This window comes from Hemicordylus capensis, chromosome 2 (genome assembly GCF_027244095.1).
Source record: "Hemicordylus capensis ecotype Gifberg chromosome 2, rHemCap1.1.pri, whole genome shotgun sequence".
Classification (NCBI taxonomy): Eukaryota; Metazoa; Chordata; class Lepidosauria; order Squamata; family Cordylidae; genus Hemicordylus; species Hemicordylus capensis.
This window is the reverse complement of record NC_069658.1, coordinates 184,371,703-184,398,693: the sequence shown is the minus strand read 5'-3', so window position 1 is coordinate 184,398,693 and position 26,991 is coordinate 184,371,703. Positions and strand designations below refer to the sequence as shown.

At 52.6% G+C, this 26,991-nt stretch overlaps 1 protein-coding gene across 4 annotated transcripts in view; it reads left to right on the top strand.

Annotated features, from left to right (window-relative positions):
- The first annotated feature begins 8,201 nt into the window (after positions 1-8,201).
- FLNA (filamin A) overlaps positions 8,202-26,991 on the top strand; it is a 90,108-nt gene continuing 71,318 nt past the window's right edge. For 2 of the 4 annotated variants that reach the window (XM_053292824.1, XM_053292821.1), the window contains exons 1-2: positions 8,202-8,367; positions 24,194-24,652. In XM_053292824.1, the coding sequence (XP_053148799.1) occupies positions 24,265-24,652 (388 nt within the window). In that variant the 5' untranslated portion in view covers positions 8,202-8,367; positions 24,194-24,264. The remainder of the gene's footprint in view (positions 8,368-24,193; positions 24,653-26,991) is intronic. The other 2 variants (XM_053292823.1, XM_053292825.1) reach the window with 1 other exon arrangement.

The window sequence follows — 26,991 nt, the reverse complement described above, 5'->3', positions numbered from 1 at the left end:
TAGCACTCAAGAATGCAGCAAAGGGGAGATGAAACGGGCTGATCTGCCTTCTCTCTTTCTTTTTCATTTTTATCCCACCCGTCCTCCAGGATTATCAGGGCTGCATACGTGGTTGTTTCCCCTCATTGTATATACATATACATATACATATACATATGTATATGTATATTCTCACAATGACGTTGCAAGGTAGGCTAATCTTAGAACGAGTGACTGGCCCACAACTGTGGGGATTTGAACTCAAGTCTCCCTAGTCTAGGGGTGCACCACTCCAGCCTTCCAGCTGGTTTTGGATTTCAACTCCCATCATCCCCCACTACAGTGGCCAATATCAGGGATAATGGGAGTTGTAGTCCAAAAACAGCTAGAGAGCCCTGCCATAGTCCAACACTCATGCTACACCCCACACTCACTCAGCTATGGCTGACTGGCAAAGATACCTGGAAGAACAAAGCCGTTCTAGAAGAGTGGATAATAGAAATTCTGCAGAAAATCCAAAGGGATTCTGTCTGGAAAAACTGAGTGGAGCAGCACTAGGAAGTTTAAAGAAAATAAAAGAGCAATTATAAGATTTGGAAAGCCTCTTTTGTCTCCCATGTATGCCGCCCTGAGTGTCTTAGGGGAAGGGTGGGATAAAAATGAAACTAAAAGGGCAAATCAGACCCCTACGGGTTAGTACACCAGAAGATAACATCGTCTCCTCCTAGTCCAGTGAAATCCATGGTTGTTATTGTGCAACTTATTTCAGTTCCTCTTACATCGCCCATAATTTCCTCAATTAACTCAGATTTCATTGCAATTAAGCAAGAAATGTTGGGAGGTCAAAGGATGGGTAGAAGGGGTTAACCGATCCTGAACTGTAGGGCATCCCCTCTCTTTGGAGATGCTAACTCATTTTATGCGCCTTCAAGGGCTGTGGCTTTGAGACAAGCACCAGGGGGCCGTTCTCAGGAAGTAAAGGGCAGGCTGGCAGAGGTCAAAGAGTTGCTTGCTTGCAGCCCCTTAATATCTCCAGTCAGAGATCTGACCCGGGGCTAAAGGGTGCACATGAAGGCTGGCTCAGGCTTGGTGGCAGGGGCTCACCAAAATCCGGGCTACCAAAAGGGTGTGTATACAAGGTCTTACTAGCTCTGCCCCCCCGCCCCCACTTCTTGCATCACCCTTGCTCCTTAGTGCCATCCCGTAAAGTCTGGCCATCCCAGCACTATCTAAATTGTACCTTTACCCTGCCATGGGTGAGTCATGAATCTGCCAGCAGCTGTATCTGCATGTGAAATAGTGATGGGTGTACCATTTCACTGTGAGGCACTTCCTTCCATATGCTTAGGGAACATCCGCAAAGCAGCTGTCCATGTACCCTTTAGGCATCGTGCGGGACTAGAAACCCAAGAGGACATTTCCCCATTCTGGGCTCTCTTTTGGAAAAGAAGGAAGCCAGCCACACAGATAGCGCTTCTGTATCAGTGTAGAGAGATCAGGGCTGCACTCCAGCCCTCTCCCAGAATCCCTGACTCTTGGCCACTGTGGCTTGGGGATGATGGGAACTGTAGTCAAGTTGAAGTTGTGCAGCTTTAGTGTAGGTCAGGCCTGCTCAACTTTGCCCCCCCCAGCTCTTTTTGAACTACAACTCCCACAATCCCCAGCCACAGTGGTCAATAGCCAGGAATCAGGCACGGACCACCAGCGGCCCGTGTGTGGCGGCGGCCCCGCTGACCCTGCCCCCTGCGTCTGACGTCAGACTCAGGGGCTACCACTCCCCCGCCTCTGACATCAGACGCGGGGGCGTGGTCTGGCTCCCGAGCGGAGCCTTGAGGCTCCGTTTGGGAGTTAGAGTCCAACTCCCAAAGGGGCCATGTGGCCCCTTCGGGAGCTAGACTAAGACTGGCGCTGCGTTTGCAGAGCAGCCAGGAGTGGCTCTTCCCTGAAGTGCCAGTCTTAGTTTAGCTCCCAAAGGGGCCGCGAGGCCCCCGCTCGGGAGGTAAACCAGCACCCCTGCTTCTGACGTCAGACACGGTGGGGGGGAGTGTCGAGGCCACAAGGCGCGGCCCCTGATTGGGTGCGGCCTGGGTTCTTTGAACCCGTTGGCCCAATGGTGGCTCCGCCCCTGCCAGGAATTATGCGAGTTGTAGGCCAACATCTGCAGGAAGGCCGAAGTTGAGCAGCCCTGGTCTAGCTGAAGAGAGGGCAAGCAAGGACAGAAGGCCCTGCCTGAGGATATGCACCCCCCAACATATTAGTTAATGGTACCATGGAGGGGGGGCCATCAAAAAGGGCAAAGAGCCCTGAAGCCCCACAAGGCCAAGTCTGTATTGATAGCATGGATGCAGGAGGAGGAGGGCCCTAAGACACTAGGTAATCTCTCTGTGGCCTTGCCAAGCACATACACACACTGTTCTCTGGAAATAATCTGGGCCAATCAGATTAATTTTCTGGATGCATGGGAAATGTAGGAGCTCTGGATTGGGGCTCCAGGCTCTGCCTGCTGTGTTCACACTATGAATGAGGACTTCCCCTCCTCTGCTCCCCCCCCCCCACTTTGTGCATTGCTTACTGGGGGTGGGAGGCAGGCTGGGAAGGCTCCTCTTGCAGCTGTGGAAAGTCACCACATTGCTGGCCACACTGCACACGTCTGGCAGATTCCAGACCCTGAGTGTGAATGGAATGAATCTGTGTGACATACTGTCAAGAATATTTCTGAGTGCACACTGGCAGGTTTTACAGCTGGGGCCGTTTCAAACAATGGCCTTCAAATTCTGGATTGATGTCCATGGTGCTTTTGTACAGTCTCTGGCCTTCGCCACCCCAAGGAAGCACTTTGCTTGCTCCCCTCTCCTGCCTCTGGTAAATAGGGAGTCAGTCCCATTCATGGCTATAAACATCACTGCAGGGCCTGAGGCCTTTCCAGGTGATGATGTCATTGCTGAACGCCAGCCTCAAAGGGTGTGATCTGCCTGTAATTCAGACAGGTCCTGATCCCTAGGTAGTCTAGGGATTGGTCCAAAGTGGACTGGCAGGGTGCAGACTCTCTGAATCCTGGTTCAAAATCCAGATGTTGGCAAGGTCTGGTAGCATCCTTAGCCCTCGTGTGTGAGGGTCTGTGCAAATCAGGTCAAAGTGTGAGCATATCTTCACATTCACAGTTGACCAGCCACGGCGTAGTGCTTGCTTAATGTTCATGAAAGCTTGTGCTGCAACAAATCTGTTAGTTTGTATAGTGCCAAAAGGCTTGCTGCTGTTTCTACTTTAATTCTGGACAATCCGGCAAGTTTACAGCTCTCTCCCAGGGGATGCCTCAAGGAGGCGATGGTTCCAGAGTGGAGCGTCACTTATGGGCCGGAATAGCTGGGCCGAGTGTCCTTTTCACAGGCAGCATTTCCTGCCCCGCTGCTATACAGCAAAGGAATGTGGGATAGCTGCTCCTTCCTTTCTAAAACAAAGTGAAGCAGCTGTAGCTGAAGCTGAAGTGGTTGCACAAACCATACAGAAGTACTCTGTTGTGGGCATGGGAACATAGGAAGCTGCCCTATACCGAGTCAGACCCTTGGTCCATCTAGCTCAGTATTGTCTACATAGACTGGCAGCGGCTTCTCCAAGGTGGCAGGCAGGAGTCTCTCCCAGCCCTGCCTTGGAGATGCCAAGCATGAGAACAGGAGTTGACCACTGTTGCTTGAAATGGCTTCAGCAGCAGGGAAACCTGCCAGTGTGCACTCCAACTATTCTTCATGTCACACAAATCCATCCCACTCAGGGATGCAAATATGGTCATGCTGGTAGTTGCAGGAATGTGCCCAATCACACTTCCTATCGCTTACGTTCTTGCGCACACAGGCATTCCATTCAGCTGACTTGATGGCCTACTGTTGTGGAGCTGGGAGGCCGTAACTCAGTGATGGGGCATCTGCTTAGCATGCAGAATGCCCTGGGTTTGACCCCTACCCTCTCCAGGTAAGGCGGAGGCAAAATAGATATTCCTGACTGAAACCCTGGAGAGCTGCTGCCGGTCAGAGTTGACAATACTGAGTTGCTAGATGGACCAAGATTCTGACTCATTTTCAGGGAGTTCCCTATGTTTCCTATGGATGAGCTGGATCCAAATTCTGGTCCAGCCATGTATTTGCTGTCAGGTTTGGGACAAGAGGCTTAACTTCAGTTGTTTTGTGTATAACATGCACATTACCAGTAAAAAAAACCCTAATGCTAGCCCTGCTCTAACCCCACCCCCCAGTAGCTTCTCCGCAGTTTTTAGATGCATTCAAAAGGATCTCAGGCTGGGAAAGGCTCCACTTAAAACCCAGAAAGCTGCTGCCAGTCAGAGCAGACAATACTGAGAGCTCGTTAGACCAATGATCTGACTCAGTTCACTTTTGTCCTCCCCAGCAGGTAAAGGTAAAGTGTGCTGTCAAGTTGATTTCGACTTGACAGCAACCACAGAGCCCTGTGGTTGTCTTTGGTAGAATACAGGAGGGGTTGACCATTGCCTCCTCCTGTGCAGGATGAGATGATGCCTTTCAGCATCTTCCTATATTGCTGCTGCCCGATATAGTACCAGCGGGGATTCAAACTGGCAACCTTCTGCTTGTTAGTCAAGCATTTCCCCGCTGCACCACTTAAGGAGCAGGCACACTGCTTAATCCTGCTTAGTCTGATATTGTGATACAGTCATCCCTCGTGAACCACGGTTTTACCAACCACAGTTTTAAGTATCCACGAATGGGAAATTGTGACTGGTCTGGCCAACCACGTGATGAAGCATCTTATTGGGGGGCATTTTAGTGACTGGGGGGAGGGGTCCAGAGGTTCAATCTGCTCATTCCTTTTGGTGACCCTTGCTGACTCCAAGTCCAGATGACTTTGGTGATTTAAAGAGCATTTGAGTGATGCTTGGGGGTTCAAAACATTTCCAGAGGTTCAGTCTGCTTATTCCTCTTGGTGACAGTGACATTAAGGGATTTTTAGGGATTTGTGAACATTTTTCCCTTTATTTTGAGGTGTTTTTGCAATCGCAGTTCCCCTAACTCCCTGTTTCCTGTTCATTCCTATGTCTTGCCAACCACAAATTTGTCAACCACGGGGTTTTGTGGGAACGTAACCCTAGCAGTTGGCAAGGGATGACTGTATATGTTCTTCCTTACGTTACCCCTGCTAACTGGGCAAAGAGGCACCTTTTTAATGTGGTGATTATCTTTATTTAACCGGGGGGGGGGGAGTAACTGGCCCTCTCCACCCCCAGCACAGGACCTCCAGTGACTGTTGCTGGTGTCTATTTTACGTTTCTTTTTAGATTGTGAGCCCTTTGGGGACAGGGAGCCATCTTATCTTCTTTATATATATTTCTCCAAGGCATACCCACTGCTAATCCCATGTGTGGTAGCTCTTGCGAGAGTTCACGAGCAGCTGCCTGGATAGTGACAGGGCGGGGGAGAAAATGGCAGCAGCTGGTTGGCAGGGAAAGAAAGCACCGGCCAGGCCGGCCAGCAAGGGAAAGCGGACTGGGAGGGGGAAGGATGGCAGGAGCTGAAATGGGAGAGGAGAGAACAGACTGGGGCTGAAGGGAGGGGGGGATGAAGATGGGGAGGAGAGACAGGGAGAACTATGGGTGCAGATGCTCTGTGCTGGATCATCTAGTTTGTTTACTATTTCTCTATGTCAACCATTTTGGAAGCTTTTGTTGAAAAGTGGTTTATAAATATTATTATTTGTTGTTGTTATGTTCTTATATATTCAGCCTTGTTGTCACACTGAGCTCAATTAGATATGTATAATAGAATGCTTTTCACATTAAGGTTGCTGCCCTGGGTGAAATACACTCCTTGGATTTATTTCTGAGCAAACATGGTTAGATCAAGCTACAAAATGGCTTTTAAAATGGCAGGCAACCTGGCCCGCTCTTCAGACCTCAAAAGCAGCAGGGCAGAATGCAGGCAGAGAACGTTCCTGGAGCATACATGACGGAGGCTTCACACGGCACTTTCTGCGTGTTGGTTCATCTCCCTTCCCCAAGCACACACATATGCTCTATGCTCCCCGCAAGTGTGACGTGTGTACAGTTTTGGGCAGAAAAAACGTGCAACTGGACTCAGCCAGGTGTTCATGAATCTTGCTGTTCACGAAACCCTGCACAATCCATGGGGAATTAAACCGGAAACGGGCATTCTGCAAGTCTATCCTTGCAGGCAGAGGAGGCCCTACCACGAAGCAAGGTGTGGTGACCACTCCAGGCTGCTGATTTTGGATGCCATTAAGTGGGGCAGAATGAGATTCAGACCTGTCTGACCCGAGTATATAACCCATCAGGCACTCCTTCTGTCGAAGTCCCCTGGAAATGCATAGGCAGAGAGTGACGCTTGCACAGGATAACTTCCCAATGGATTGTGGAATGGTTGCATTTGCCTGGGAGACTACATGTGTGAGCACTACAAGATCTTCCCCTGGGGCTGCTCTGGGAAGAGCACCTTTATGCTTTCATGTGGAAGGAAGCCGGGATGGACGGCTGCAGAAGTTCCCTCCCTGGCAGCTCCAAGACAGGGTTGAGACTGCTGCCTGCAACCTTGGAGAAACCGCTGCCAGTCTGTGTTGACAATACTGAGCTAGATGGATCAATGGTCTGACTTGGTATATGGCAGCTTCCAGTGTTCCTGTTTTCCACCCCAGGCACCAAAATGTCTAGGGTTATCCCTGCCTACAGAGCTTTCCTGTGTGTGAGAATTTCTGGATCCCACCATTCTGGACCCCACCTCTGGATGAGATCCATGTGCCCATCCCTCTTGTGCTCTGCAGACCCAACAGATCACCTTCACCTGCAGCCCATACAGACTGTGCTTCCATCTTTATGCAAACCCACATGTGTGTGGAGCAAAACATCTGCCCAGTGACCCGCCCGTCACCGTGCAGACCGTGGTGTGCATGTCAGCTGGTGCCTACAGACCAACCCGGTCACTCCTGCCGGCTTAAACTCATGTGCAAATATACAGGATCCCGGCAGCATGAATTCAAGCTGTTGAACTCCTACAGGCCTCCCCAGCTGCATACAGGTGCTCCGGCAGACAGGACACAGGCAGCACATCCATCATGTCAGGTTTGTAAACTGCTTATGGATGTTTCAGGCACAAAGGCGGGTTCTTTATGTCTTCTCTGTTCCAAACAATGCATGATAACTCCTTTAAACCCATCACCGCTTCTCTCCCAGCAGGTCTTTATCAGGCAGCACAGCTCCGCTCAGCCGCTCTGGTTGCGGCAATGCCCAGCAGCCATTTATCGCCCTCCAAACCAAGGCCTGCCATTTCTCATTTCCGGCCAGCTGCTTCCTGGCCTCCCAGCCTCTGCTCCCTGTCCCCATGCCCCACACGTGCTGACCCTCTTTCCACACACACACACACACACACCCCATATGCCCATGATTCACCCCTGCTGCCCAGACACAGACGGGCAACAGCATGACGCATGAAGCTGCCATGACTAAGTCGAAGGGTTCCAGGGTCATTGCCGGCAAAACGGGGCAAGCAGAGAGCTCGTGAACTGTGCCCTTCTGAGACCAGGGTACTGGGGCGACGGGGCTTGCTGTAGCCTCCCCAGAGTGGAGGGGAAGCCCCTGAGAGCTCAGCCCTCAGAGACCTCTCGCCCAAGGCCCAGGCCGCGGCATTCTGAGGCTTGGAGATGGCCAGTGCAAATGGCGCCTCCTCTCTCCCACTCATCAATATGGGGCACAAGCCATAGGGAAGTTCTCCTGCACAAGTCCGCCCAGAGATGCTTGCACAGGAGGAGTACATTGTGGTGGATTGTGCATCCCACCTCTCCTTTTCTTTTGCATCCCACGGTCTGCTCCCTGAAGGTCGCTCTCGCTCCTGAGGGCCTCAGTTCCACACACACCCCACCCCACATCATGGCTAGTAATGCCCCCAGAGGGGAGGAGGGGGGGGCTTGTTGCTCTCTCACTCAAGAGTTGTCTGTCCAGTACCACTTTGGGGATGGCGCCCCCTAGAGGGCAAACGTGCCGCGACCACCTCACTCGCCAGCTACTCCGGATCAGAGGAGGCGGCTTCTGGGGGCCCAAATCTACCCCGGAGTAGATTCGCTCTGAGCTCATCATCCCGGGGGCGGCGTCTGGGTCCCTCCTCCCTCTCGCTCGCTCTCTTTATCCGCTGCCACCGGCTCCCCCACCCCGGTCCCTCCTTCCTCCTGTCGGCGCTGCTCTTTACCAATTAAGGCTTGCTGAGCCGCCCGCCCGGTGTCCTCCCCGCTGCCCCCCGCTGCCCGGCCATTCGGTGCCGAGCTTCAGCCCGAGACGCATCGACCCGTCCGATCGTCCACCCGTCGCTGAGCAGGCGGCGCCGCCGCAATCCCTGCCTCGCCTTCCGTCCGTCGGGAGAGGTGAGGAGGGACCAGGCGGCGGGGGGCGAGGAAGGGGCGGAGGAGGGAGCGAAGGAATGAGATCGAGAGAGAGATCGGGACGGAGGATGGAGCTGGAGGGGAATCGGGGAGACGGGCAAGAGGGACCGTCGTCGTAGAGCAGCCGCAGGGACGGGACCGACGGCTGCAGAAGCAAGGCACCGAAGGACACCGCCGCCGCCGCCGGGAGGGAGGGAGGATCGGCAGAGTGGACGGAGGAGGGAAGCGCGGCGTGGGAGAGGCGGAATGGGAAGGAGAGGGAAGGAAAGGGGGAGCGCGGCAGCAGGCACCGGAGAGGCGGAGTGGACGGAGGGAGCGAAGCAGGGGATGGGCGGAGGGAGGAAGGATGGAGCGAAGCGGGGACCCCCGGATTCCGAACAACGCGGACTCAGGATGGAGGAGAAGAAACGAGGAGAAGACGAGGGCGGGCTGAGAGTCTGTCTGGAAGTCAAACCGGGGGAGAGCTGGGGAGGCGGGGCCGGCAAAGGAGCCCTGAACTTCATCCTCCGATCTGGGGAGGCTGGAGACGGGGAGGGAGCCAGATAGGGCGAGGGACAGGCGGGGTGGTCGTGGATGGGCAGGATGCCTGCGAGCGGCGGCTTTGCGGGCGCCTGGAAGTGAGGAGAGGGCTGTCAGGAAAGAGGGAGGACTTCCGCGAGGGAGGGAGGTGAGCATGCGGGGAGACTGGGAGGCGATCTCCCCCCCCCGCCCCGCCGCCCCCGGCTTCAGCTCTCACCCACCACCCCAGCCTGGTGCATTCGGAAGGGAGGGGGGCAGGCAAGACCCTGGGCGTGTGCGCGCGCGTGCATGTTGGCAGATGATGGCTCTGTGTATCCCCGGGGGTGCTTCAATACAAGCATTCCCCAAATGGCAACTCGCCACTACGGGAATCTGGTCAGGCGGCTCACCTGCAGCATCTTGCCAAGTGGCAAGGAGCGTTTTGTCACCCATCAGGTGCAGACTCGTGATCAAATGGTTGGGCAGCAGAAGGATGGTCCAAAAAAAAACCCCCAACCCTTGCCACTTGGCAAGGTTGCCACCACGGCAACCATTCTGTCCCGTGGTGACATGCCCACCACCGCCACTGTGGTAAATGCCCACTTGGTAAACTCTTCTGTATTCACTGTCGGTGGCCGATTTGGGGTTGTATCTGGGTGTGTTGAGATGTGCAGGCTGGGAGGACAAATCTGGAACTCATCATAGCCCTATGATTTTTGCAATACACACACAAGGTCACATCTGATACTCTGGTTAATCCAGAATAAGCCACCCCTGTATATTAGCAGTATATTAGAATATGCACGGCACTCCATAAGAGCATGCATTCAATACTGGGGAGAATCCAACCAGCACCCCCTTGCTATTAATTCACCCGAGGCAAGTTTTCTCACACCAGCTCCATTGCAAGAACTGTGCTCTGGTACAGCTCCTGTCCATTTCAATGGGATTTGCACAAGAGAACTGCGGGGTGGATTGTGCCCCATGGGTCAGATCCATCGGTCTTCCACTCTGCCACACTTTGTGTTCGTCTGCCTTTGGAGGCTGCTGTTACCTTGCTTTGTGCTCTTCACCCAAACCTGATGCTGAGTACAAAGGAGTAATTAAAGTGTCCAGGGGGAGTTCTTTGCCCTGAGTGTTATGTGGGCCTTGCACCTTTCATGCTTGATTGCTTGGCAGATGTGAGAGTTTCACTTCTGATCACTTCTCCCGATAGTCTAGCTAGGGTGTGAGCAAGCGTGCACTGCCCTTGGTAGATTTATGAAGCAGTGAGTGGTGACTGCATTCTGCGAGCCATAAATGGGTGTGAATGCTGAAGACAGGAGAGGGGCATACCCTTCAAAGCAAATTAGCTATCCCTGGACACTCTTTAAGCCCTTTGTCATATGCACAGTCTGGAAAGTTATGATCATCTTTGTATCCCATCCTTCCTCCGCGGGGTTCAGGGTGGCATACAGAATATTTCCTCTTTTTATTCCTCACAACAGTCCTGTGAGGTAGACTAGTCTGACAGAAGGCCACTCGGTGGACTTCATGGTGGAGTGGGGATTTTTGCACTCAGATCTTCCGGGTCCAAGTCCAGCACCTTACCCCGTGACACTACACTGACAAACTAGAATGGCGTTTTCCCCTCAACCTTTTCTATTGACATTCCTTTAGGGGTCAGCTGCAAATTCTAATCCGCATTAGTGACTGTGAGCATTGAATCAGGAGAATCTGGGATTATTCCAGATGAATTAACACAAAGCACAAGAGTGTGATTTTATGTGGCAAATGTGAATGTGGCACCCTCATGATAGAAAACTAAGTATTCCTTAACTAACCACTTGTACACACAATCTGGGCAGTTAAAGCATACTTATTTCCTCATTATATACAGATGGGTGCACAATCAGCAGCCCTGTAAGGTGAAATGTAAGCCTTGATGTGTGAGCACTGCAAGATATTCCCCTCAGGGGATGAAGCCACTCTGGGAAGAGCAGAAGGTCCCAAGTTCCCTCCCTGGCTTCTCCAAGATAGGGCTGAGAGAGATTCCTGCCTGCAACCTTGGAGAAGCCACTGCCAGTCTGTTAAGACAATACTGAGCTAGATAGACCAATGGTCTGACTCAGTATATGGCAGTTTCCTATGTTCCTAAGGCTGCTACATTTACTCAGAAGTAAATCTGACAGATTCCAATGAAACATGCTCCCTATTCAGTATGAGTAGAATTGCTGATGTGCAGCACGATTGCATGATGTTTACCCAGAAGTAAGCCTCGCTGTGCCCAGTTGGGATTACTCCCAGATAAGTCTGTAGATGTCTGCTTTAGATGTCCTAGAGCTTACAATTAAAAAGGAGCAAAAGGAAGTACAACAAATGCACTTCCCTCTTTCGTCAAGTAAATCATTATGGGTGGGATCCATATTACTGTTCATGACTCTGCACCCTGAATGGTGGTGGGGATGGTAGCTCTAGTTATCTTCCATTAATTATTCTGGAGTAAAAGGGTGTGATCTTGTGCAGGAGTCCTACTGGTGATTCTAATGTGCACTAGAAATGGGAGTACCACAGGACAAAGAGGTGGTCGTTACCTTCTCTCTTGTTCCAGATCAGGGATCCCTAATTTGGGGTCCCCATATATGTTGCTCCCAACATCCCCAGCCATGATGGACCGAGTCTTTGGCCACTGTGGCTGGGGATGATGGGAGTTGGAGTCCAATAACTTCTGGGGGCTCAAGGCTCGGAACCCTTGTTCTCAATTAAGCTGGAGTATAATTTTATATGTGCCGTTCAGAAGTAGATTGCAACAGAAAGAAAGGATGAGGAATGGGCAGGGTGGATAGTAGAATAGGTGTAGGGGAAGATAACCTACAAGTTAGGGAATACCTTCAAGACGGTGGTCCCCTAATGTGCCAAACGCTACAGGGATCTGCTTTAAGCAGTACTGCAGGGAGGGAGAGTGGACTTCCGGTTCCTGTAATTCACCATGAACTATGCAGTCCCAGAAAGAGTAGTTTCTAGCAAAACATGCAAAAAGTTAGGAAATTAACAGCTAAAGAGTTCGGAAGATCTTGAGGACGAGGAAGTATGAATATGTTGACAGACCTCACAGAAGCAACCCTAGGCCATTTGACAAATTCTGTTGCACCTGGGCAAGTTCTAAAATTACCTTTTTGTACCAAGATCCTTGGGAGCTTATAGGCATTGGTGTGTGAGTGCCTAAGATGGAAAATCCAGATAGCACTTCTGCTTGTGCCTGCAATTAACACAGGGTGTGCAACCCAAAGGGAGCAGACTTGCACAAACCTAATCTGAACAAACAGGACCTGTGCAGGAGTGTGGTCCATCCCACCATCCTTAATGGCTCGCCAGACCCACCACTGAGGCAGCCACCTCACCCCGACCCACTCTAGGGCTGGCTCTGACAAGGGCAGCCCAAGACAGTCTTGTGCCTGGGCCAGAACACTGGAGAGGCTGTAGCAAAGTGGTAGAACTGGATGTGCAAAAGGTCCGGGATTATATCCTTGACACCCACATCTCTGGCTAAGGCTGAGTAAAACCCTGGAGAGTGGCTGCCAGACAGTGTAGACCAGGGATTCTCAACGTTGGGTCCCCAGATGTTATCGGACTTCAACTCCCATAATCCCCAGGCCCAGTGGCCTTTGGTTGGGGATTATGGGAGTTGAAGTCCAATAACATCCGGGGACCCAACATTAAGAATCCCTGGTGTAGACAACCCTGAGCTGGATGGACCAAGGGTCTGCCTCAGTAGAATGCAGTGTCGTGCATTTAATCAGGGCTGCCCAACTTCGGCCCTCCTACAGATGTTGGTCTATGAGTCCCATCACCCCTGGCTATTGGCCACTGTGGCTGAGGATTATGGGAGCTGTAGTCCAGAAACAGCTGGGGGGGCCTAAGTTGAGCAGGCCTGAAAGATGGTGCCCATCAGAACCTCTCTCTCTCTCTCTCTCTCTCTCTCTCTCTCTCTCTTTCTCCTGAGGTGGCCCCTTGATGCTACCGCATAACTGGACTGCCTCTGGCAACGCACCTCCGCTGCAGTTTATGGCTTCGATCCTAGGCACACTTACTTAGAAGAAGGCCCCATTGATCTCAAAGAGACATACTCACAAGTAGACATGCACAGGACTGGGCTGCTAGTTAACTTTTAGCGGTGCTGCCACAGGCCGAGCTGGTCACGCGAAAGCCCCCCCACCCCGCTGTGCTGAGCCTGGACTGGCTTTTCAGGGTGCAATCGGCAACTGCTCAAAAGTCAACCCGGCACTACCTCAGTCCAGGACAGGTGACCGGTGGGGGGTGGGCAACGGATACCCAGCCAGTTCAGCAGTGCGGGGGGAAGTCAGCGTGGGCAGGCTGAACACTGTGGCCGCCATAGGCTCAAAGGGTTGTATGGATGGGCCGTGCGTTTCATCTGTATCTGGATACAAAGGTGGCTTTTGGGGGCGGGGTGGCAAAACGGCCCCTCCCACAAGTGGTTTGCCCCCCACCTGCCCCTCCTTTCTGTTTCAGAAATCTAACATGCAGGACACAGCTTGCCCACCCATATATGCACTGTGCCCCTTCTGTGCCCCCCTTCCCCCCCCCCCATTGCCACTTGTCAGGGACAATTATGGCAGGCCCTAACCCTTTCTCTAGTGCTCTATTCCTGCACGACTTAATACAGGTCCGTTACCTCTTAATCCCCTTCCGATACGTGCTCACAATCAAGGCAATCAGGTTGTGGCAAAACAGTAGATTCCGTCCCCCTGCTCATTCCAACAGTGCACATTTATAGGGGGAAATGGGCATGGCTTAGTATGGTGATGATTCCAGAGTCAAAGGGTGGTAGTTACTGCAGGCAGGTTAACCCAGAGGATGAGGGTTTCTCTCAGGGGCGACCCTTCCATGAGGCGAGGTGAGGCAGTCACCTTGGGTAGCAGATTATTAGGGAGCCAGTGAGAGCAGGAGGCTCTCCTGGCCCCCACTTTTAAAGAAAGGGAGGAAAGGGAGAGGAGGTGCAAGGGGGTGGCATTTGGTGCCCTGTCTCAGGGGCACAGAAGTATTAAGCCGCCACTGATTTTTTTCTAACATGCGATTCAGGATAGGGTCCACCATCCTTGCTCTGACTTCCTTTCTGCCAGCGCGGTCTCCCCTTGCTGATACACAGCCGCACCCCCCAACCCAGTCCCAGCCTCCCCACACCCATCGACCCACAGAATTCTATCACACCCCTGGGCTGGCTCCCTCCCTCTGTTGACACCCCTCACGTCCTCACTCACAGCCCACTGCTCTCCCCATCCCCCAGGGCCCTGGGGAGGGTCCGTCTGGTTATTTTAAAAACCCAAAGAAATGAAGCTCTCCAAATAAGGGGAAAATATGAAGCCAGGTCCCAAGGCTGGGAGTTCTTCTGAGCTACCAGAAAGCGGGGCGGAGGTGGGGGGGGGCGGTGCTGTGTTGGGAAGGGAAGCAAGAGTGCCACCTATGGATAGAACCTTGGAACTGCATCCAACTCTCTTACTCACTCCAGAACTAGATCTCTATGAGAACGAAGCAAAGGGCTCATTCACACTTCCTTTTTTGCCGCAAAAAGCAACATTATTTCTCCAAGTGAGTGCTTGGTGAGGAGCTACAGGTTAAGACTGATGAGCAGTGGCAGCTTAAGGACTGTGAGAATTCAGGAATCTACCGGGATGGGGGATCTAAGGGGGACTTTCTTGCTTATCGTGTGTGTGTGAGGGAGAGAGCTCTTGGAGACCACCTAGTTCTTATAGCTTCATCAGGAAAGATTGATGTCTTCAGATGAGAGAACTCCATTAATGGTATTGCGCACCCAATTTCAACACTCACCAGCCAACCCCGTTATACAAGCATTTGCCTGGGGCAGCCATATTTTTCAGGGTTCCAAAGAGGTTGTGCGTGATCAGACCATTGTACCCCAGGCCCCTTTGCAAGGTGGCGGAGAATGCTAGATCTCAACCCTCAACCAGTGCACGCCGGTGTGTGATTGGAGGGCCGAGCCCCGGCAGCCTCCATGACATTCCCAGAGAGTCTGAGGTTCACCTCTTGGATTGCATGGTCACCGGAGCCCCCCCCCAAACACATCTGGGGAGCAGGGTCTAGTGGGGAAGAAGTGCTGTTCAGTGGTAGGACATCTGCTTTGCATGCAGGAGGTCCCAGGTTCAATCCTGGCAACTCCGGTGAGGGCTGGGAGAGACCCCTCTGAAACGCTGGAGAGCTGCTGCCAGCCAGTGTAGACCAGGGGTTCCTAACTTAGGTCCCCAGATGTTGCTTCACAACAGCTGCCAGCATTCCCTGCCACAAGGGTCAAAAGTCACTGTGGCTGGGGATGATGGGAGCTGTTGTCCAGCAACATGTGGGGACCCCAAGCAGTGTGGCCTCTAACAGGGAACCCCAGATGTTATTGGCAACATCTCCATAAATCCCCAGCCAAAGGCCATTGCAGCAGGGGATGCTGGGAGTTGTCGTGAACAACGTCTGGGAATCCCTGTTAGAGGGGACACTGGACCCAAGGTTGGGAACCCCCTGGTGTAAGAACTTAAGAACAGCCCTGCTGGATCAGGCCCAAGGCCCATCCAGTCCAGCATCCTGTTTCACACAGTGGCCCACCAGATGCTAGGACCGGGGAGACCCGAGTTCAAATCCCCATTCAGCCATGAAACTAGCTGGGTGACTCTGGGCCAGTCACTTCTCTCTCAGCCTAACCTACTTCACAGGGTTGTTGCGAAAGAGAAACTCAAGTATGTAGTACACCGCTCTGGGCTCCTTGGAGGAAGAGCGGGATATAAATGTAAAAATAAAATAATGATGATGATGATGATGATGATGATGATGATGATGATAGGAGTTGAGGGCAAGCCCTGCTGTTACTCCCCTGCAACTGGGACTCAGAGGCATCCTGCCTTTGAGGCTGGAGGTGGCCCTCCGACTAGTAGCCGTTGATAGACCTCTCCTCCATGAAGTTATCCAAGCCCTTCTTAGGTGGTTGGCTGTCACCACATCATGTGGCAGAGAATTCCACAAGTTGATTATGCGTTGTGTGAAAAAATACTTCCGTTTGCTGGTCCTAAATTTCCTGGCAATCAATTTCATGGGAATTGTAGACAGGGCTCAGCTAAAGGGGCCAATGTTCTGGCTTAGGATCAGAACATGTTGTAGTCGGAAGGGACCTTAAGAGGTCCAACTCCGGCTCTGTGCAGGAAACAGTGACAGGCCTGGCCGCTTCCTGTGTGATCCTTTTAGCACTTGTCAGCAGCAGGAAGAGCCTGGCCTGGGTGGGCTGCCTGCTGCTTCAACAGGCCCCCTGTGATCATCTCCAAGCACGCCAGTGAAGCTGCGTTTGCCTTCTCCTACGACCACTCTGTTGCAAACCAGGGCAGCAAACACGTACTCCTGGGTGTGCCGGCAGCTGCACAAGAGCGCCCGCCGCACGCTGGCATCACTAGAAGCCAATGTGGGCAAAGTGTGTGGCCACCAGGCGCCGAAAGTCCTGTGTGAGCAGATCGCTGGCTTTGGACTGATAGTCAGAATTCAGCAGGTGGGTTCGTTAATGCTCTTTAAATGTTTAAGCCGTTTTGTCATGGCTGCTTCCCCCTCCCCCAGCAGTTCTGCCCGGAAGCTCCAGATAGAATGGAAATGCTGCTGCTTGCAGTTCTCTCTTTATACCAGCCCGTTCCCACGGTTCTTTCACACTCTCGAGTGCCCAAGAAACGGAGCAGTGGGTGGGGGTTAAGCAGATGAATGGGTGGGGCTATATAAAGAAAGTGTGCCGTCAAGTGGGTGTCGACTCCTGGCAACCACAGAGCCCTGTGGTTGTCTTTGGTAGAATGCAGGAGGGGTTGACCATTGCCTCCTCCCGTGCAGTATGAGATGATGCCTTTCAGCATCTTCCTATATTGCTGCTGCCCAATATAGGTGTTTCCCATAATCTGGGGAACATACCAGCAGGGATCTGAACCTCTGGCTTGCTAGTCAAGTCATTTCCCTGCTGTGCCATTCGGTGGCTCACTTAGGTAGACTTGACTGCTAGGCCACTAGGAAGGGACCTCAAAGGACTTCTAGTCCAACCCAGTGGCAAGACATTGCTACAGCATCCCTGATAGAGGACCCATAGAACAATAGAATTTTAGAGTCCTTAAGGGCTCCCGTTAAGTCCTATCAGATAAAGTAAAGAGATTGCAGTCTGGAAGACACAGGAGAGAGGGCCACACCTGCTCTGTGCACGTGGATCACACTGGGGACAGGCCCATCCTCCTCCCTAGTGGCAGTGCTGAGTGTACCACTTTAGAGGCGGAGACTGAACTCCAAGCCAGGATTTCCCTGTCAGAATCTTGCCTCTGCCCCCAGCTCCTTAGATGGCCCTAGGCAAGCCACTCCTTTACGAGATAATTGAGTATGACTATCTCCAGTATGGCGCCCCCATCATACTCACTTATCTTATAGGGCTGTTAATTGAAGGATTACAAGATAATCTAAAGTCAGTGCTGTGAACACTGGAAAGCATAGTACAAGCATTATATGCATTTGTAAAAGGCTGCTCTTTTCCCATTAGAAAAAGGGAAGCACTTCACTGGAGCACACTGTTGCCGGGGGTGTGTGCAGCTGGTGCAAAATCTGCAGGATTGCATTGATAGGGATTTACATAAGAACATAAGAACAGCCCTGCTGGATCAGGCCCAAGGAAGCCCATCTAGTCCAGCATCCTGTTTCGCACAGTGGCCCACCAGATGCCACTGGAAGCCCACAGGCAGGAGTTGAGGGCAGGCCCTCCCTCCTGCTGTTACTCCCCTGTAACTGGTACTCAGAGGCATCTTGCCTTTGAGGCTGGAGGTGGCCTTTAGCCCTCTAACTAGTAGCCATTGATAGACCTCTCCTCCATGAAGTCATCCAAACCCCTCTTAAAGCAGGTCATCCTTAAAGCATCCAATCCCCTCTTAAAGATTTCTGGGGGTGCAGGGGTGTAACAATACGCAGAGATGCACTGCATGCCCACCCCGCCCAAGTCCTATCCAAGCTTTTCCTCTGGCTGTAATGCTGGATACTTTGCTACTAGATCATTCATCCTGGAAGTACTCTGCGGCTGGCCTTTGTGCCAAAGCTGGACAGACCGAGCTGTCTCCCCCAGGACCTGCTTGTCAACCCAAGCACACACAGAAAAGGCAGCGAGTAGGCCTCTCCTGCCCAGCCGTGAACCACAATGACAGGAGTCTTCTGAGAATCCCTCTAGCAACCACCACAGACACATTGTACAGACACACACACCATTTGCCCCCATGCTCGAATTACCAGCTCATAGATCACATTCACACACACACACACACACACACACACCATCCCATCCCATCTAGAAGCACACCCCCTGTACAGATTTCTGTGTCCATGTGCTGAGTTATCTTTGTCCAATACACCTGCACAGTGCCATCCATGGTGATTAGTGCACACTCATTTAAATGGCTAGTTTTGCCAGCAATAAATCCTTGTGGGGGAAACACAGCCATTTAAACAAGCCTGCTCCACTTACAACTGATGGCGCTACACGGCAGTGTTGCTTGCAACAGGGGTTCCCAGATGTTGTTGACTACAGCTCCCAGCATCCTCAGCTGAATGGTCTTTGGCTGGGGATTATGGGAGTTGTAGTCAACAACATCTGGGAATCCCTGTTACAGGCAACTCTGCTGCATGTGCATTTTGCCACCTCAGCTCATGGGGTCCTTTTTTAAATCAACTGCATTCAGAATATAAAGTACAAAATATCTATTCTCATTAGATGCCCACAACCAGCCACACACAGAGGAAATGCTCAGAACCCAAACTTATGATACTTGTCACAGCTATGAAGCAATCTTTTCCTCCTCTGCATTATCCACATGTACTTCCTTCTCTCCCCACTCATCACCCCAGCTGCAATAACTGACAAATAATTTTCCTCTGTGTGTGTATGCCCGTGGGGGGGAGGGGGGGAGATATAGTTCCTGCTAAACACCTGAACCCTCCCCTTCCCCAGGTGGAACCTGAGCTATTTTGTTAGAGGTGCTTCTAGGTGGGTTTTTAAAATGTGTGACAGTCACAGAATCCTATTGGACAGTCCCTGTGACATCACTAATGACAAAACACAATCCATCCTCCCACAAGGTCTGCAGGTGTGTGTAATGTGGAGAAACCTGAGAAAATTCTTCAGAATTTCAGCTTGGGAGGAACCCTAATGTTTAGAGGGGATTTCAGTTTTCCTGAAAACCCTGAAATCAGAGAGAGTCTCTGCTTTGAAATTTTTCCACATCTCTGAAAAATTGACAAAATAGAGGTAAGCATAAAATTATTTAAGTGAACACTTTGGCATCTTTCATCAACAACATTCAACAAAGCTATGTTTATGGTGATCTGTTAAATCATATTTCTTCTGTTGACTACAACCTTTCTAAGAATGAGACCCGCCTTGTCTAATCTTACCTCAGCCAGGAATGCAGGACTGGCTTTAGGCAATCCCCTAATCTCTCAGCATCAAATGCCAGCCTCCTACACACATCTGTAAAATAGGGATAATATAAATGGCATCTGTGATGTGCTTTGATCAGTGTAAATGTGTTGTATAAATGTTACATATTTATATGCTTTGTTCTGCGACTTTCAGATGGATTTGAGACTTGTCACATTTTAGAAATGTGGGTCTACCTGGGCACATTGTCTGTAATGAGGCTAGGCCTTTAAAAGGTGTTTGGTCTGAGACCTAGGAGAGGGGAGCTGGAGACAGCAACACAAAACAATTCCTAGCCAGACCAGCAGGGGGCATCCACGCACGCTTTCCCCAGCAGCTCTCCCCTGGTTCGTTCCCTTTCATTCATTCTGCGGGGCGGGGCGGGGAATGGAGGCCTTTAGAATGTTCCAAGCACTTTGTACCCATTCTCAATCATCTTTGCAACAACTCTGTGTGGTAGACCAATACATCTTATCCCCAGTGTTGAACCAGTGGGGAAGAGAACTGAGAAAAAAGCAGCTTGGCAAAAGGCGACTTCTGCTGATGAACCAGAGATCTGATGCATTGAGCTTAGTTTCTTAGTCACAACGCTGTGCTGTTCTAATGACTACATTGTCTGTCCTGATGCTAATTCACTGCAGTTTCTGTTGTCTCTGCTCTTGCCTTAGTGCTTCCTCCTTCAAATCTACAATCAAATCAGGGCTTTATGGAAGGCAGGGCTCCCCAGCCCACCCACCCCAACCCCAGCCTCTAGCCTTGGAGCAAGTGAGTGGGCATTTCAACACCAGGCTGCTCAGAGAAGGGTGTCACTGAACATGTGCCGAGTCCCTTGTCCACCCTGTGATTAGCCCCACCCTACTGGGATTAGAAAGAAGGGGTTCAAAGGGCAGAAGGACCAGCAACCCTCTCAGTGTGGAATTGAGGCTCCTTCCTCCACTGCTCCCCAGCGAGGGGGGTATCCCCTGCCACACACATTGTCTGGTCCAACCTGACCTCCCCTCCCTCCCTCCCCTCCCTCCCTCTGCCTTGAGACGGGGAAGTCCCAGGGTGGGGCACGCAGCAGGAGCTGATACAGTATGAGAATTTTTAGACACTGTCTCAGGAAGTCTGGGTGGAGTTGGGGTTGTTTCTGCAAAGTCGTTGAGCCGCTGCAGCTCTGCTGAATCATAAGTATGCAGGGAATGAGTGGCAAACAGAAATCTATGTGCGTACACACACACACACACACACACACACACACACACACACATCACAGAGCGCTATCCTGCAGCTATATATTGCCTTCCATCCTTGCAGCTAGTTCATACACTGCAAGCCTTTTTTGCTGCACACTAACTACTTTGGAGGAAATGGGTGTGAAGCAAGCGAGGCAAAAAAGAGGGAGGGGACCCCTGAGGTGCTAAAAGGTTGATTGTAAATTCTTTTATTTAAACCATTCATAAGTCTTGCTTTCACAAGAGCTTGTCTCCAAATGCATAGGGCTACAGCAAGATTTAATAAAAGAATTTGTAATCAACCTTTTAGCTTCTTCGGGGTTTCCCCCACTTTTTTATTTATTTATTTATTTGTTTTTGCTTTGGTTCACCAGAAACTGCCCCCTGCACTTTCTTATGGAGTTAAAGTATCCCCATGCTTTGGAGCCAGAGAAAACATATGTGAATGGAGTGGGATGCTGGTCCTTCCTGTAAAAATGCCCTGAGTTGGGATCCAGGTGAACATCAGTCTCAGACAAAGACAGAGGCAGCTCTGTTTTCATGGGCACAGAATGCACAGTCAGGCCCCCCAATGTTGGTATCCATTTTGGTGCAAACTTTTAATGCTTGCACCACTGTTTAATACAGGGCACAGCCCACCAGGAAATTCTCCTGCTCACATTGCACGGCCATGGAATGAGAGCAACCCCCATTCACTTCCATGGGGCTTGTTCGAAAGAACTTCCCTGGTGGATTGTATCTGGTGGGTCCTACCTGTGCATCTCCCCACCTTGCCACCCTTACTGATGTCCAAAATCTATCACCAGAGATGGCCACCTCATCTCGCCTTGTGATGGCTTGGAGTGATATAGGATATCCCTCATTTTCGTGTGGAGAACCCAGCCAGTCGAATTACAAGTGACTGAGATTAATTTGTCTGGCATGGCTTTAACTAGCACTGGGAATGAGAGGAGGTGGTGATGGTGGATCAGGTGGGTGGGAGCTCTTTGTTCATCAGTACAGCAGGTACCTTGTATGCATACGGCCCAAGGCTCATACGCCAGCATCCCTTGCCAAAAGGATCCCAGGTAGTAGCACTTGGGGAAAGTGGGACTGGAAAGCCTCTACCAGTCAGCCAGGGGCATAGCAAGGTTGGAGTGGGCCCAGAGACAAGATTTTAAAATGCCCCCCCCCCCCCCCCCTCCGCAAGCTCAGCTCATGAAGTAAAGACATCTTTTGTAAATTGTGGATGATGCCAGTCATTTCATGGTACTAGAGAAAGACATGCTGTTCTGGTAGCTCCAGGTCTTAACACCCACATCAATTCTGGAGGATGAATACAACTGAAGGAAGCCCTGGTGGGTGCGTGCCTGAGGGAGTCAGTCATGTGACTTGCCTCTGCCCCCCCCCCAGGCCTATTCTCCCCTTGTTCTATTATAGTTGTACCCCTGCAGTCAGCGTAGACAATACTGAGCAAAAGGGACTAATAGTTTGACTGGGTATAGGGCAATTTCCTATTAGTCCATTTGTATTGATTCCAATTAATTTTCTACAAAGAACGGTTGCTAAGATTTACGTTTGCCTGGGGGTTATGATGTACTCACACCTACAGTGCCTTAATTGGTGGTGCTTCTGGGTGTGGACACTCTGCACATGTTCAGAGGTACTCTAGTCTCTGCTGCCACTTCCTCAGGTCTCAGGGCTAAGCCAGCTTTGGGGGGAGGTGGAAGTGCTGCTTGAGCTTGGTGGAGGGGGCTGGTCTCCAGTAAAATCTAGGCTTGAGTTCCTCCCCAACATTACTTTCTCCTAGAGAGAAGGCAGCAGTGCTTGGAAGGAGGGGAATTCTTGCCCGCACTATGGAAGCAACTCTTTGTTAGCTCTCTCTGGCGCGCTCTCTCTCGCTCTCTCTGACTGGAATGGTGATGATGACAAGACGAGACTGGCCCTATCATGGTCTTGTGGGGGGTGGGGGAAGAGAAAGGGAGTCATTTGCTCTCGCATCGATATAGCTCGGCCCAGGAAGAGGAGACACCCAGGTCAGCCCGAGCCAGGTAGAAAGGCGCGCGCGCACTCGCCCCTGCCTGCAGAGGAGTTTCCATCGCCTCGGGGCTGTGCGCTGGGATTGTCTGGTAACTTTTAGGAGCTAGGCTGGGCCGGGTGTGGACGTTCGAGGGGGGGGGGAAGAGGAGGAGAACAAGGAAGGAGAGGGGGCAGCTCCCAGCGGCGGGGCCTCATCGCGCAGGAATTTGAGAGACGTGCGCTTACTAGCCCGGTGGTGTTCCTCCTCCGGCGCCTTCCAGGTTTGGGGTGGGGGCTGGTCTGCCTGCCTTAAACCCACCTCACTGCCGGCTCCCTCAGCTTCAGATCTGTCTCCCCACAGCTGGGCAAGTTTCGTTTTCTCCTCTCTAGGCGAATGTTGCCGTGTCTGTCTGAGCGTGTGTGTGTGTGTGTGTGTGTGTGTAAGTACCAGGTTCTCGGCCAAACGGCAGGGACAAGATCAAAGGATGACCTGCCTGACCGACCCTGCCCTCAGCCCTCCAATCCCTCCCACCACCAGAGCAGCCTGCTGGGTGCCTGGAACCCGCACCCTCGCATAGGATGTTGGGGCCGGGGAGGGCAAGGGGGACAATGGAGCTGGCTGCGCTCCCTCCCCGCCGCGTCTCCTGCTTCGGCTGTCGTCTTCAACCTGGTCTGGAATCAGGGAAGGCGGCCGGATCAGTGTCTGGCGTCTGACTCAGCCCGTCTGGCTCAGGCTGAAGTTACCAAGCGCCCCCCTCCCCCCGCGCGCCTTCTTACTTCCCTTCGCTCCCCAAGCGCCCCCCCACTCCTTTGCCCGCTTCCTTTCACCCCCAGCCCTGCTAAAAGAAAGAAGTCCCCCCCCCACACACACCTCAGATCCAGCAGTATCCTCGATCAACTAACCAGCAAACCGCCGCCACCCTTCCCAAATTCGCATTGTCCCGGGCTCTCCCACTCACATGAGCATAAGAGATCCGCTGGATCGGACCGAAGAGTGCTGTATATAGTTCAGCATAACATTCTGCAGATGCCTTTTTCAGAGGCTGCAGGGCATGAAGGCTTTAACCTGTTTGCCCCGCAGCGTCTTCACTGGTATACTGCCTTCGCGGGTGGAGGTTCTATTTAGCTGCCGTGACTAGGAAGTTTTCCCACATCTGGCCTCCCCCTTCACGACTCCGTTGGGCTGTCTTGTTCATCGTCCGAGAGGGGGCCGGGCACCTCTGTAGCCCCATCCTATACATGTTTACTCGGAAGTAAATCCCGCTGATTTAAATGGGACTTACTCCCAAGTTAGCGTGGACAGGAGCGCAGCGCAAAACCCTCGCTTTAGGTATTGCCTGCTCATGCCCCGCCCCGTCCATCACTTTAACTACTCAGGGTATGCGCAATTTGGCGGCGGGCGTAGCGTTTCTTGCGCTGCCCAGACGCGGGCGCGTCCCTCCTCCCCTCCAGCATCTTATTTTATGTAGCCTAAGTGTGGTGAACTCCCCGGTTCTTCCTTCAAGTCCCTACTTCCTAGGAGAGCTGAGGGGTGGGTGTGCGTCCCCATCGCGCGCGCCTCCGCGGCGAGCCTCGCCTTGCTTGCGCCCCCAGCCGCGCCTCTCTTAACCACCTCCCTCTCCTCCTTTAGGATCCTGTGCCTTTAACCGGGCCCAACCCACCCAGAGCCGGGGTCCCACCCACCCAAGCCCAGCCGTTATAATGAGCAGTTCTCAAGCGCGACTCCATCAGGCCGCAGGAGCCGGAGGAGTTGGTGGCGGCGGTGGAGGCAACAACCAGGGGGAGGTCGCTGCCGAGATGCCGGCCACCGAGAAAGACCTGGCGGAGGACGCGCCCTGGAAGAAGATCCAACAGAACACCTTTACTCGCTGGTGCAACGAGCACCTGAAATGTGTCAACAAGCGCATCGCCAACCTGCAGACGGACTTGGGCGACGGGCTGCGCCTCATCGCGCTGCTCGAGGTGCTCAGCCAGAAAAAGATGGGACGCAAGTACAACGCGCGCCCCACGTTCCGGCAGATGCAGCTGGAGAATGTGTCGGTGGCGCTGGAGTTCCTGGACAGGGAGAACATCAAGCTGGTCTCCATTGGTGAGTCCCGGGGAGAGCGTGGAAGGAGGAGGAGGAGGAGGAGGGCTCTTGCACGGAGAGGGCGCCCGCACAAAGGCTAGGCAGCGGGAAGAGCGGGACGGAATGGGGGCCGGCGGTGGGAAGGAGTTGCCTGCACGGAGGGGTCTTGGAAGTGCCCAAGTCTGCCTGGGGGAAGCCGGCTGGCCTTGAGGGCACCCCGCGCTCCTCTATTGGCGAGGCCCAGGTGGAGAGGGGCGCGCAGCTTTGGCGAAGCCGCTGGAAGGCGTCAAAAGAAGCTCCTCCCGCCAAGGGGGTGTGCGCAGCTCGGCACTTCGGGCGCGGGGAGGGCGCTGGGAGAGGAGCGGGCGCGTGGACTGACTTGAGGCTGGGGAGGCGGCGCGCTCCACAAATGCGGGGTGCCTTGTGTGGAAAGGCGACGGGGAGGCTTCACTGGACAGGGCCTTCCCGAGGGGCGGGGCTGGCAAGAGGAGGACGCTGCTGCTGCTGCTGCTGCTGCAGCATCTAGGCGTGGCGGGGGGAGTACAGTAGTAGGGAGGGGGTAGCGGGCGGCTCTGGTTTCAGGCTTTTTGTCTGCAGTTCACAGGGTGGGGGGAGGAAAGCAAGCCTTCCCCTAGCCCCGGCCTCAATTGGTGTTGCTGCACCCGCCAGCCCGCTCCCTCCGCCCCGCGTGCTTTCTGGCCTAGCCCACCTCTGCCCGGGCGAGGCCCGTTAACTACTTAGGGTTGGGAGGCAGGGCACAGCGGTGCTTGGGTCGGCCCGTCTCTAGCGGCGGCAGAGGACCAAACACCCGTGGTGGATTTCTGGCTTCCTGATCTTTCTGTGCCCCCTGCCCTGGTGCCCCCTCACACACCAGCCGTGGGGGTTGCATGAAACCCAGCACAATCACGTTCTCGTTAGACCGGGTTAGACGGGCTTTTTTCTCGCCTCGACATCTGGTCTGCTGCTAGATTGCCACAAAGTTGCTGCGGTAGGGACGGCGAGAAATGTGGTTCAGCCACGGGCGGTTTGTTCTGCAGCTCATTAAAGTGACATCCCCTTGATCCAGACAAAAGCCGGCACCTCTAGAGGGCCTTTTGTGACTCCTCGGGCGTGCGGTGATGCCTTTGTCTGCCTGCCCTCTCCTGGTGGGGTGCCGTTATCTCTGACGATGCTGGAGTTAGAAGAAAGCCTTGCCTTGGGGAAGGGTGTTGGGCTGTTAGAATCTCTGAGGATTCCCTCCCAGCCATCATATTTTAACCTGGTATGGCTGCATTTTCTCAATGAAGGGTCTTGGTGGATGAATGGCCTGTATACTACTTCCAGTGGGTGGTGCCCCCACTAGGAAGGTTAGGCGCTTGAGATGAAATGGGGCCCCTTCCTGGTCCTATCCTATGGGAGGGGCTGTGATCCGGAGTGACGCTTCCCCTTCATGCGTCTAGAACTGCTGTGCTGACCACCCTGTAAATATACCTCACGTCTGAGGTGGATAAAGGGAGAAGGCCCGGCTGAATTCAGAGGCATTTAATTTCCCTGTACTGCCCAACTGTATGGCATAAGAAAACACTCCCAGAGTTGGTTCTGAATCTAAAACTGTAGTCCAGTAGATACCCCCAGAGTAATGCATGAGGTCAAGCTAATAAGTTGCTATTAATTGCACTTAATGGTACCTACATACTACTGCCAGGTGACTGCCTCACCTTGCTTTATGGTCGGATCCCCTGGCAGACCCATAGCTGAGCGAGGGAGAGGACTGGCCTCCCTGCATTTCCCCCCCCCTTGCCCTAAGTTCTTACAAACAGTTTTTTAATTGCTATACCATATGTAATATAATAGAGAGCAATTAAGATGGTAAAACCTGCTGCCCACTTTTTGGGTGCTCCCCCCTAAACATTTGGGCTGGCTATGGGCTTGTGTCCTGGGTGAGCCTCACCCATGTGCTGGCCAAATCTCATTACGGGTGCTTGCGAACATGTTGTGTTCAAGCAACTTCTAAGCATCCAACTGATGGCATTTATCTGGGCACTCAGCAAAGGTAATCTGGACCATATTAGAATAGCTCAGGCCATTTAGGTTGGAGTGACTGTATTTACAACAAATGTTTACCTACTGCTAGATATAAATAAATAAATTTGGCTCCTTGTCCCCAAAGGGCTCACAATCTAAAAAAGAAACATAAGAACACCAACAGCTGCCCCTGGAGGGATGCTGTGCTGGGGACGGATAGGGCCACTTGCTCTCCCCCTGCTAAATAAAGAGAATCGCCACTTTTTAAAAGGTGCTTCTTTTGTTCAGTTAGCAGGGGTTGGCTCACCTGTTAATGGGAGCTCCATGGGACAAGAGATGTGGGGCAGGGGCATCTG